This window comes from Zosterops lateralis (genome assembly GCF_965231275.1).
Source record: "Zosterops lateralis genome assembly, chromosome: 25".
NCBI classification, from domain to species: domain Eukaryota; kingdom Metazoa; phylum Chordata; class Aves; order Passeriformes; family Zosteropidae; genus Zosterops; species Zosterops lateralis.
This window is the reverse complement of record NC_139785.1, coordinates 7,155,409-7,167,546: the sequence shown is the minus strand read 5'-3', so window position 1 is coordinate 7,167,546 and position 12,138 is coordinate 7,155,409. Positions and strand designations below refer to the sequence as shown.

General features: G+C 42.2%; 1 protein-coding gene across 2 annotated transcripts in view; it reads left to right on the top strand.

The window, feature by feature from the left end:
• APLP2 (amyloid beta precursor like protein 2) overlaps window positions 1-12,138 on the top strand; it is a 42,294-nt gene that overhangs the window by 12,373 nt on the left and 17,783 nt on the right. For both annotated transcript variants that reach the window (XM_083878048.1, XM_083878047.1), the window contains exons 2-3: window positions 9,087-9,260; window positions 10,497-10,626. In XM_083878048.1, the coding sequence (XP_083734174.1) occupies window positions 9,087-9,260; window positions 10,497-10,626 (304 nt within the window). The remainder of the gene's footprint in view (window positions 1-9,086; window positions 9,261-10,496; window positions 10,627-12,138) is intronic.

Here is a 12,138-nt window from a genome sequence, read left to right as displayed (position 1 = left end):
CTAAGGATTGCTTTTAAAGAGTAGAAAAAATGGAAATACATTAAGCCATTGCTGAGGTCCTTTTACTTTCTGTGACCCTGCTGCTGGCAAATTTTGGGGATACTTCAAAAGGTTTTTGTCATTTGACTTCTCATGTGTCAGACTGCTCAGTCCAGGTGTCGCTCTGGGCCTTTTCCTGCACTCCATCCCCTTCCACACTTAACCAGGGCAGTGCTTGGCATTCTTCATCCTGCCCTTGCTTGGGGGCTTGCTCCTTCACCTTCAGTTTGCTGGCAGTGATGGAAGGCAGCTGGCAGCCTTTCACCACTTTCATTGCTAGGATCAGAAATAGCTGCAATTAGGAAAATGGAAGAGTGTTTTGGTGACAATTTGAGATGGTTATGCTAAGTTAATTCTCTCCCACTTTTTATTTTTGTTGTTCGTAGTAGGAACTTACCCTAATGAGCAGCTAACTGTAAACTAATCTTTCTTGGCACAGTGTTCACATTGAAGTTTTCTTTAAGGAAAAAAATGTTGTTGGAGCTGAAAAAACTTAGTGAATCTCTTTAAAGCACTGATTTCTGCTCACCTAGACATTAAAGGTTCTTAGAAGATTTTGTTTTGTATGTGAGCAGTCATGTAATCTGCTGCCTGAAAGATGCTCCATAACAACTCTGAATAAATAACACGAGGAGGGATATGGGAAGATGATTTTGGTTTAAAATCCCACTTTCCATTATTTTTAAATAGATTTACTAAGAGCCAGATGTGCTACATGTTCTCAGTAACAGGTGGTTTCCAGTCTTCAAAAGGTGGTCATTAGCATGTTTTGGAAAGCCAAGATTTAAAAATCCTCATGGTTTCTTCTGCAGACTTGAAGTTTCATCTGAATTGTTTGGAGGACAGAATTACCAATTAATTTGGTTTAGTTTGGGGTTTTTTTTAATAGAAGATTGTGAATTTAGAGGTGGAAAGCAATAGGCATGACCCGCAGAGCTCCAGCGTGTCCAGAGCAGGACCTGTTGAATCATTTCTGTGTGCTGTTGAGAAGTTGCTGTGCAGCCTAATTGCAGGACTTGAAAATCCCCAGTAAGTATTTTATCATGTTTGAGAACACGTGCAGTCTGTGCACATAAATAATCAATCTGTGATGCTGAAAAACATCTTTAAGTGATGGATACTTGACCAAACTCTGCATCGCAAACCTCATTCCTGCTTGTTATCCTTCTTTTATCTTGCCTTTTTTCCCCCAAGAATTTTTCCTCGCCACTTCAAATTCTTTGCTAAAATACACCCTTCAGTTTCCTGCTTGCTTTTTGGATCACTGTGTTTTAGATAAAAACACAATCTGTGCAGCCCTTTTATTTGGAGTTGGTGATCAGTGAATGGAGTGAGGAACCACAGGTTCCTGCAGTGGCTCTTGTGTGCAGCTCCCAGGGAGCTTCACAAGATCTGTAAATCAAATGTTCGTGCTGTTTTGAGAAAGGAATTTTGGTTTGTTCCCTCCTGGAATGCTAAATCACTTTGAATCAGTAGTGAGGGGTTTATTTTTCTGTCTGCCTGATGCTAACAAATTATTCTGTCCCCTTTCTGCCACTTTTGGCCACTAGGGAGGTTAGTGTTGAACTCGTCTGGGTGTGACTTGTGCTGAGTTTTAGTCTGGGAGTTACTTCTGCCTTGAATAAATTGCTTTGAAGTAATGAAAGATTTTCTGAATATACTTTCCTGTGTATTATGGAATCTGTATCCTGGTAACTACTGTGATTATATTCCCTAACTCTTGTGTAGCTAAAGTGCCTCAAAGATGGCATGAGCTCTCCTGTCAAACCATGGAGAAGTTACTTACAAAGCAGCATCTTTCAGTACTCAGCCACATGTGCTGCTCTCAGTGATGCCTTTGTGGTATCAGCAGTGATGGTTCATGTTAACAATCAGCTCAGAAATGAAAGACCTGAAAGTTAAACTTTTCAAACACTATTAAGCCATAACTGCTGTCTTTAGGCTTTGGTTTCAATCTCCCTTCTGGTAGTCCAGGAAGGCAAAATTGCCCTATGGCCATTTTTTTTTGTACAATATTAATGAATGTGAAAATCTTAACTTGCACTCAAGTTTTCACTTGCTGACTGGCTAACAGGACATCTTGGGTCTCTGTGCCTCAGATGCCCAAATAATTAATTTGGGAAAGCGCTAATTAGTTGGGCCATGCAAGACAGAGTGATGACACAGATTGGAGCGAGGAGATGAGCATTAAACCGAGCTGAGCCTGCTGCTGGGTGACCTTAGGCAAGTCACTTGACTTTGTGCCTCAGTTTAGCCCAGTGATAAATAGGCCTGGCTCTCTTGTGCTGGGATAGGACTTACTGTGGTGCCATAAAAAGGGAACTCAAAATAGTGCCATGGCAGTGTTCTGCTGCCAGGGGAAGGAAGTGGCCATGAGTGTGTCTGTCTGCCACAGCTTAGAAATTGTCCCTGACATCCTTGTGATATGTGGAATGCAACCTGATTGAACCTATTTGGACCTACCTGTGTGCTGTGTGAGGATTATCAGTGTTTGTGCTTTCCTTTTCTCTTGCCTTTATTTTTAAGGTGACTTTGTGTTAAACTGTTCCAGTCCCAGCCATTACACCCAAGCTGTACTTTTGAAAGCTGGAGGCCCTGAAATTAATCTTTTTCAAAGGACACAGTTCAAAGGTACAGTAACATTTGTTCAGGGAATGTTCCAGTGGAGTTGTTACAAACTTTGTCTCTCTAGGGATAGAAAAGAGGATGCCAAAGGCAACCATATTACACAAGCAACTTCAGGAAGCTGAGGCAGCGCTGAGTCGTGGCTTTCCTGGGTTTGATCACCTCTCCCCCAGCCTAGCTGAGCACCAGCACTGCCTGCGGTGTGGCACTCCCTGTTGAAATGAGCAGTTCCCAGTGCAAATGTCTCACATGCAGATTACGTGCCCGTTGACACTTGTACAGCCTTATGATAAACTAGAGGGGGAGGGGGAAATAATCTGATAGTCCTAAATACAAATTTCAAGGGCAAAACGGCTGCCCATGAGTAACAGTTACTTGGAAATCTCCCTTTTTCTTTGTAGAAAGGCAGTGGAATGTGCAAAGCAGTAAGGAATGCTTCAGGCTGCAGCAGGTCTTTGTAATTCTACAGTTGCTGTTGGCTGTATGGAAGTACATGGAGTATTGTCACTGAACTTCCGAGTGTTGGAGGTTTCATGTCGGCCATAAACACAGAGATCTAAATATAAACTGCTCGCCAGATACCACTGCAGCTCCTGCCTTGGCTCCCAGTTCTCTGCTGGTGCAGACTTCTCCACCACAAAAGTCAATAAAGGACAAGCTGATGAGAACTCCACCCCTTCCAGCAAGTTAAAGCAAGCCAAAGACTACTTTAGTGAGATTTCTGCTATTTAAATTCAAAAGCAAATACAGGCTGGTATTATCAGCTCACACCAGATCTGCCTGCAGACAGTAATTCTTCCTGTCTTGGACCCCTGCCCATGTGCATTATTGTAATTATCAGCAATTTAAAAAAAAATAAAGCAATAAAGCTAGGATGAGCTGCTAGTCTGTAGATTTACTGCCTGCTGTGTCAGGCATTCATTAGCCTTCCTGGGTTCAAGCCACCTATCTGCTGAATAAAAGCAGGAAGAGGAGCTAAGGAAAACAAAGCATGAAACACCATTGAAGCATGAATTGAGAGCTCTGCTTGCGTTTACAAGTTATAAATCCAAAACCAGGGGAATTTGAAGAATTCTGTCCAGTGTGTAAAGTCCTTCTGACGACTTCCCTTACTTTTTAGTTGAAGCGTTGGTTTCCTGAATACAGATTTACCATTAATTCCCAGGTGAGATTCAATAGCAATCTTGTGGCCGCATGGCATGTGATCCAGGAGGGCGGAGCTTTACCAGCCCTGTTGTTTTCCTTCCAGCAGCTTCAGTTTGTGACTGCAGCTCTTCTCAGTTTTCATTTTGCCAAGGGCTGTCCTCTTCTTTCGGAAGGAAAAAGGCCCATGGACATCAGCTGGAGGCAACGGTAATATGGGGTATGCAGTTGAAGTGGTTTACTCCCTGCACAAACATTCACACCAAATTTTCAGCCCAGAAAGGGCAAAACATTCGAATCCTCACACATCAAAAGCAGCAGCCATGGAGGGTTGTGTTCACAGGAAGGCTGGTAAGGTAACAGGGCTCATTTTTTTTGTCAAAGAACTGTTAGAATTCCTCAGTGGTCTTGAAAGCGTTCAGTTTATATCCCCCGTATGAGTGGGTATTGCACTGACGTAGGGAGATGGGCAGAGTTGCTCGGATAGAGTAGGAAATGCAATTTATAAAAAAGGTCCAGAAAAGGTTCTTCTTTTCCTTTAATTTAAGGTGGGCAGTGTGATTTATCTGAATAAGGACATTATTGAACAGCCTGTCCTGAAGTCCTGCAGGTTGTGGTTCACGTGGACTCTGATTTAATAACCAGTATTGCTTTTGAGGGCCTTTGCTTAATTAAAAACAAACAGCACAAGTAATGTTCCCAAGTGGTGCCCAGCTTTTTTTTTTTTTTTTTTTTTTTTTTTTTGTCTGTGTAGCAGCAATTGGTTGTGGAATACATGTAACTTTCAGGAGCAGAAAATCTGTCTGACCTGCAGAGAATCCTACAAAGGGATTGCCTTGACACTTAGGGCAAGTTCTGCCCACACCAGCCACTAATCTGTTCTCTGGCCACCAAGTCAATCCAAGTCTCCATTGGAGCTTTCTTCAGCAGCTTATAAATTCTATGGGCTGGAGTTTCAGTCTTAAAACAGCGAAATCTTCCATGGTTTTATGCCGAGAGCTACTCGTGTTGCTGCAGAGGAAGCCTGATGGAAAGCATGGCAGTGTGGATTCTCCTCACAGGTGAGGGCCATGCTTCTCAAGCTCCCATCCACTCTGGTTTTGCTGGAATAAAGGCTCATTCTGGGTAATCTGATCAGATGGATGGGGCTGTGGTCATGTTTGACTCCTCTGAAAATGCAGAATTTAGTTAAATATGATATTTTGCAGATACTTATGTGCTATTGAGGGAAGCTCTCAGGAACTAATTTCTGTGAATTATAATTACCAGTTTCTCTTCACAAGAGAAAAGCTCCAATCACCCTTCAATCCTGAAGACCCCAGCAGGATGCCAGGAGGTTTTCCAGAATAGCATTCCATAGGGAGCATGTGAAATAAGTTATGTTGTTAGGAGGTTTAACAGATCCTGGCAATAAAAGGCAAAGGGCAGGGATGTGGTTTTCATGTTTTGGTCTTTATAAAGCAGAACTGCAATGTACTGCTTGTGTTTCAGGGGTAGATGTAAAATATTCTTTATTTTACTAAAGTCTCTAACCTTGTGTCCCTCCTTTGGGATGAGGTATACTTGCAGGAAAAACAAATATCACCCTTTTTTAGCACCTGGAGCCCTGGTCTCTAGGTGGGTAATGCTCACACATCAAACCCTGTGTCACAAGCTGATGAGGCCAGTAGTAAATAAAAGCCAGGATACTTGGGCAGACGCTTCCATCGGAGAAAAGGAGGATTTAGAGGCTTCAATTCCAGTGTTTCAGGACCATAAATCAGCGACGGGACGGCAGGGTGAGGAATTTAACTGACATTAACTGGCCAGAGATTTATGTGTTTATGGAGTCAAAAACTTCTTTGGTCTTGGAAAGCAAACTGGATTACAGAATTGCACCAAAAGGCAGAGCCCAGTTTCACCTGAAACATCTTGTAAATGCGAGTTCCAGTGGGGAATGGTTTATGGAACAGTTTTTCCCAAACGACGTTTGTCTTGCTGTCATGTTATGGATATGTATTAATAGAATAATAGCTAAATACTAATACTAAAATACTAATACTAAAATAATGTTCAACAAGGACATGCACAACTGGATGAACTCTATTCCATCCTGTGTGTGTTGCCCCTCCCGATCTGTCAGGCTGCTTATTTAAGGGATTGAAGAGTTTCTCCCCGGCACTAAAAGAAGCAGCTGCTTCCAGTTATGGCTGGGAAATTCCCAGAGAAAAATGTGCTGTTGGTTTGTTCATCCCTTTGCAATGTGGAATGGGTGAGTTCTCTGAAGTACTAAAGAGCTTAGCTAAGGACATTGCTTTATCCCAAGCTTTATGCTGGTTTGCATGTTCTGCAGCCTTCCTTTTGCAGAGTGATGCTTGAGTGTGGCCTGGGGGATCTGCTTCCAGTTTTCATATGCTGAAGGCAATTGTGGGAAACATCAGAAAGTTACTTGGTCCCAAAAGGCTCTTGTAGCTGATCTTTTTCCGTGTGTGTCAGTGTTAAAGGTGTGCCCTCCATGAAGTTTGGAGGTGCTGTATTCTCTCATTACAGCTAAAATGAGATTAAAGTACTAAATTAAATAACTGACGTGATTGAGGACTGGAGTGGACTGCCAGTGGAGGAAAAATTGAAGCTCATTGCTCAAAAATCTTGCCTTTCAGGTCTTGGGGTTAAAGAATCAACTGTGTATCTCAAAGTTCATTAACTCACCCAACAGCACAATTCAAGAGAAGATGTCTGCCGGTTGATTAAAAGTGATGAAATCAAGCAAGTAATTAGTCTCGTTTGTTCAGCTGTGAATTGGGGCTTAGCATGTTCTGGTAGCTGCGGCAACAGCACTCAACTGATATGCAAACTATGTGAGCAATCCAAGAAGGAGGAATGATACCTTTGCAAGGAGCGAGCTGGAGAGGCAACAAAAACAAACACTGGCTCGCATCAGTATGTGGATAGGGGGAGGTCATGATTTCAGGAGGTTGGTATGTGTTTGAACAGGAGTTTTGCTCATACAAGGGCTGTGATGAATGGATTACTTATGGATGTTTCTGCCTCTTGATGGAGCCTGCACCTCCCTGCTCACAAGTTCCTTTATTGTGCTGCAGACTTGTTAAGGTTGCTTTGAAGGAGCCAGTTTTCAGGAATCGGCAATGCCATCACAGCACATACATTTATTCTCTTTTGATGCCCTGTATTCTTACAAGGGTTAATGCTTCCTGGGTTCTTGATCTTGCATTTCTTTTCATTTTTTTCCAAGGGTGGAACTTGGATGTAGTTGCAGTGTTGTCATCAAACAAAACTTTTTCGAGGATTGTTTCCTTTAGCATGTCAGGTCCTGTGCTATCTGGAAAATGGTTGTTGGTGCTAAAGTGGTGTTTGGAGAGAGATAAAAAGGGCCTCTTAAAATGTTTGTGTGTGTTTAGGGAGTTCTGAAGGATCATTCTACATTTGCTTCTTTCTTCTAAAAAGACACAGCTGGGAGGAGGGTGGTGCAAGACCTATCACAGGTGCACTGTGTGCACTCGTAAGATATTTATTAAATACTTGATTTCTGAAAGAACCAGGTTAGTGCATCATATTCCCAGCCTCAGTCTTTTCCTTAGAGTTCTTCCTACACCTGAACTACGTGACTCTTTTTTTTTTTCATTAAAACAGAGAGTACAACAAACATACCAACAGTAAACTTGAAAGTATATGTGAACTTGGCAGCATTTTGATACTGGGACATCAATGCTGCTATCTCTTACATGTAGTTCAGTATTTCATTACTTTGTGGTCTGTACTAAAACATGCTGTCATGAACATCTGTTGGGTGTAAGGGTCAGAGTAAGTGGAAACCAGTTGTATAAGACTGTTTCCCTTAAATGATGCATGGATGAATAGTACTTAAAACTCATGGGGTCATTTTTCTGCAATTAATACTTGAATTTATGCTTTTGTGCTTCAAGTTGGTTTTCTCCCCCAAGCACTAATCTTGTGTTCAGTACTAAACAATCCTTGACTTTCTGAGTGTTGAAATGTCTTATCTCCAGGCAGGGAGATAAGAGGAAAGGGAGAAGTGAGTTAATTGTAATGGAGTTATTCTTTTTCCTGATATCCAGTAACTAAGAGCTGCACAAGGTTGTCCAGTTGAATTCTACTCTTTACTCCTTTATTTTCTTTAAGAGTACAAATATTGATATGAGTTGATGGGAGTCTGCAGGCAGTAGGGAATGGACAGTGCTCACAGTAATTTATGCATTTTTCAGTGCACAAAAAGTTAAATATGAAGGCAGGACTGGTAGCCTGAGGTTGCATTGCCTGCCAGTGGAAAAGCAGCTTAGGGCCAGCAGACTCTGCATTGCTGTCTCTATCTGGAGTACTTGAAATGGATTCCATTCCCCTAAACACCTTACAGAGCTTTTGGAGTTCATCTGGGTTTTTTTGCCTTATGCCTTTTTCTCTTTTACAGTACCTAGTAGTTATTTAAGGAGAGCATATTCACCTCCCAGCATCCACTTGGTCTTCTCAGGAAAAAAAAAAAAAAAGTCTGCAATTCAATTTACTCCTTTTGTCCTCTTTTGGTCAGCCAGCAAGATTTCAGAAGGGGCCCTGATCTTGTTTTCATTGATCAGTCTGCAGTTTGACCCAAATGTGGGCCTGGGCTGCCAGGTTCGTGTCTGCTGGTGCAGTCTGGGAAGTGCACAGAATCCACATCTCAAACAGCTCCCTGTAAGATTGCACTGAATGGGACACAAAAGACTTTGAGAAGCTGGTTGTCACATCTGTTTTTTTCTGATTGGACAGAAATTATCTTTATTTGTATGTTTGAGCAAAAATCTTAGGTATTTCTATCCCAAACATTCAATGATATTAGGATAAACACATAGCTTTTAACTCTGAGCAGGATTCTTGCAGTGGGAGGCAATTATTTTAGTAGTAGTAGTAATACTTGTTTGTGTGTAACCTCACAGAGGTCCTTCTGCCAAAAGTTATTGGTATTAGTTATTTAGGAAGCTTTTCAGACATCTGTTTTAGCTCACGTAGGTGTTGCCTTTTAGTGGGAATTATTCTTGGTTTTAGTAAGCTGTTGTTTCAATTATAAAAACAGGGTTGGGGAAAAAAAATGCCTTGCTGTTGAAAACTTAGGGTGGGCTCAGCATCTCAAGGAATGTTGTTAAAAAGTTGTTTGCAAGACTCCACTGATATTCTGGATCAAGCAGGAGCTGTCTGAGAAGATGCCAGAGGGTTCCCGGTTCTTTGAGTTGTTGAACCTTTGATCAGGTAATGCAATCAAGGTGTTTTGTTTTGGTTTGTTTTCACAGGCCCTTGCAGCCAATGCTGGGACAGGGTTTGCAGTTGCAGAACCTCAAATTGCCATGTTCTGCGGGAAGCTAAATATGCATGTGAATATTCAGACTGGGAAATGGGAACCTGACACTTCTGGGACCAAGAGCTGCTTTGGAAGAAAGGAGGAGATTCTGCAATACTGCCAGGAGGTGAGATTTTCTGTGTAATCCTGAATCTTCACTGCTGTGAAGGAATTGGATTCCAATTTAGCTGCTCAGTAGCAAATTAACCCTGCAGGAGATAAGGTTGCTTTTGCCTAGTCCAATTCCCTGCACTGTCCTGCTGTGATATTGTCCTGGAAGAGCAGGGAGGACACTGCAGTGGGATTTAGAGGCTACCTCAGATAAGCTCACACTGCCACAGAAGGTCCTTGGTCTGTAAGTCAGAGATATCTTCATCTGTTTGCAGGGCTTTACCCCAGTGTTCTGCCCCTGAGCTGGTTAACCAGTATCTGCTCCCTGTTGTCTAAAATGGAACTTGACGCCTGTTCTAGTGAAAATGTGGCTGTGCTGTTCTCAGTGATGTGTTCAGATCAGCCAGAGTATTAGAAAAATAGTTTAATCAAATGTTGTCAGTATTTTTAGGCTCTTTAGACTTTATTGAAAAAGGTATAATCATCTTCTACTGTGTTCCAGATGCACTGTAACATATTGATCTTGTCTAGTGTCTTTAATTGCTCCTCTGAGGTGAAAGGCACATAAAATACCACAAGAAATGTATTTTTTTAATGGGAAAGCAATAGAATGTACCATGTCTGGATTGGAAAACTTTTTAAACTGTTTTACAAGGCTGATATAACTGGGGCTGCATTTCTTTCATGTGGTAGAAGCCTAAATATAAATCAGTGTCTGGACTTGAGAACTTGAGCAGGGCATAAGGATCAAATTAATACATCATAAATGGAGCAGGCATGAGGAAACCTGAGGAGGTGGGTGCTCTGTGCAAGTGATGAGAGAGACTGGAGATGTTACTAAACCCTATTTGTTGGTGTTTGCTGTTCCAGGGGGCATTGTGCTGCTCCAGAAAGAATTGAACAGCTACATCTCCTCTAAACCCAAATACCCAAATCCTCCTCATCCACTGCTGTGCAAATCCAGTCCTCTCAGCTTAGTGCCAGTGAGGACTCTTGGCTGGACCTTGCTTTCTCCTGCCTCAAAGCAGTGGCATACCTGTTTCTGAAGCCCTGTGTGACAGACAGCTGTCTGTGAAACCTGGAGCTTTGTTTTGTCTCCAGCTGTCCTGAGCTTGATCCAGAGCAGTGTGTGTGTCCATGTGCAAGCCCCAACTTGTTCCTGTGTAGAGAATCAGCCTCACTACTCTGGTAGGAGCTGCTCTGCACATTCTCTGTCCTTTTTGGAGAGAAACCTCTCTGTGCTGTTCCCCAGATGTACCCAGACCTTCAGATCACCAACGTGGTAGAAGCCAACCAGCCCGTCAGCATTGACAGCTGGTGCAAGCGTGGGAAGAAGCAGTGCAAGGACCACACTTACATCGTCGTGCCCTACAAGTGTCTGGGTGAGTGTGTGCTGTGGGTGTGCTGTGCATTCCTCTGAGAGACACAAGGAGTTGCCTCCTAAATTCTTACAGAGAAAACAGACCTGTCTTGTATCATGTCACTTCCACAACTTCCACTGAAATGTTTTTCTTTCCACAAGATGGAACTCTGCCTTTCTGGAGTAGATTGACAACTTGGTAACAGCTGTGGTAGAATAATGGTGCCTGGCATGAAAAACAAATCCCCATTCTCTGCAACTGCCATAAAAACCTGAAGGCTATTGTATCTGAGTACCACAAAGACACTGGGATTTATTACTTTGATCCTATTTTTGTGAAGCTTTAATATTTTGTTGCCTTGGAGACTTAAATGCTCAGTGTGCTCAGGCTTCCTGCTTGGTCTTGGCAGGAGATCTCTATTCTATTTCAATGACGATATTTAAAGTTTGCTGTTTCAAAGAGGCCCTTTTTCTTGCAGCTGTATCCCCTGTCCCCATTTTGAACTGCGAAAGAATATGAGAAACTGTGATGGATTTCATGGTGCTTTCCAGAATCTCCCCACCCACTGGAATCACACAGCATGTTCTAGCTGGTTAACTTGGTGACTTCTGACCTGTGGGTTGTGGGTGACGCTGCACTGCCCCACGTGTGTTCTTAGGAGTGAGCTTAGTCTCAGCTGGCTGACTTTGTTTTCAGTTATCCACTGGAAAAGACTTGTTAGAAGTCTTGGGGGAGTCTGATTGCTGGGAGCATTCAGTAGGAACCAGTTTTCATAATTTGTGTCCATATGTCAGGTTACTGTGCGATTGGACGGGGGAGAACACCAGCAAACAGCAGAACCATGTGTGTGCTTTGTCCTTTATGTAATGCTTTCCACTAGACAATCACAAAGCACTTAATTAAACATAAAATCTATTGTGGACACATCCTGGGAGAAGAGTGCTTGTCTTTATACATGTGGAAATTCAGGTTTAGGAAACAGCCAAGCCCATTTTAAAATTACTAAATGCAGCATTTGAATCTGCAAGAAAGAAAGACAGACCTCAGCTTCAGGAAAATTTCATGTTTGGATTCCTGCAGCAGTGTTTGCTGGGACTTCTGGGGTAGGAACAGGAAATGATGCTAATTTAATTCTGATCCTTAATTCATATGTGTTAGTACCAAATTGAATGATGATGGAAATTCAAGCTAAATATCTTTTAAGTCCAACTAAAGTAAAGTCTGTGCAGCAGAGAGATTCTCTCTCTCCCATCTTCCTCAAAAGCAAAAGTCTGGGTTTTGCACAAAGATTGTGCCAGACCTTCCTCATGCTAGTGAGATTGTGGTTATCTAGATGTTGGAATGCAGTGTATTTGCTGACTGGTTGTACTCTGATATTTAGGCTGTATAGTTTTTATTTTCCAGCCCTCTGTGTTTTGATTAGGGCAGTGAATGTGCTGCAGTTGATCTTGAATTAAACTATCTGGAAAAAAAAACAAACTAAAACCAAACAAGTCTTGCTCAAATACTGAAAACATAGATAACACTCTCAGC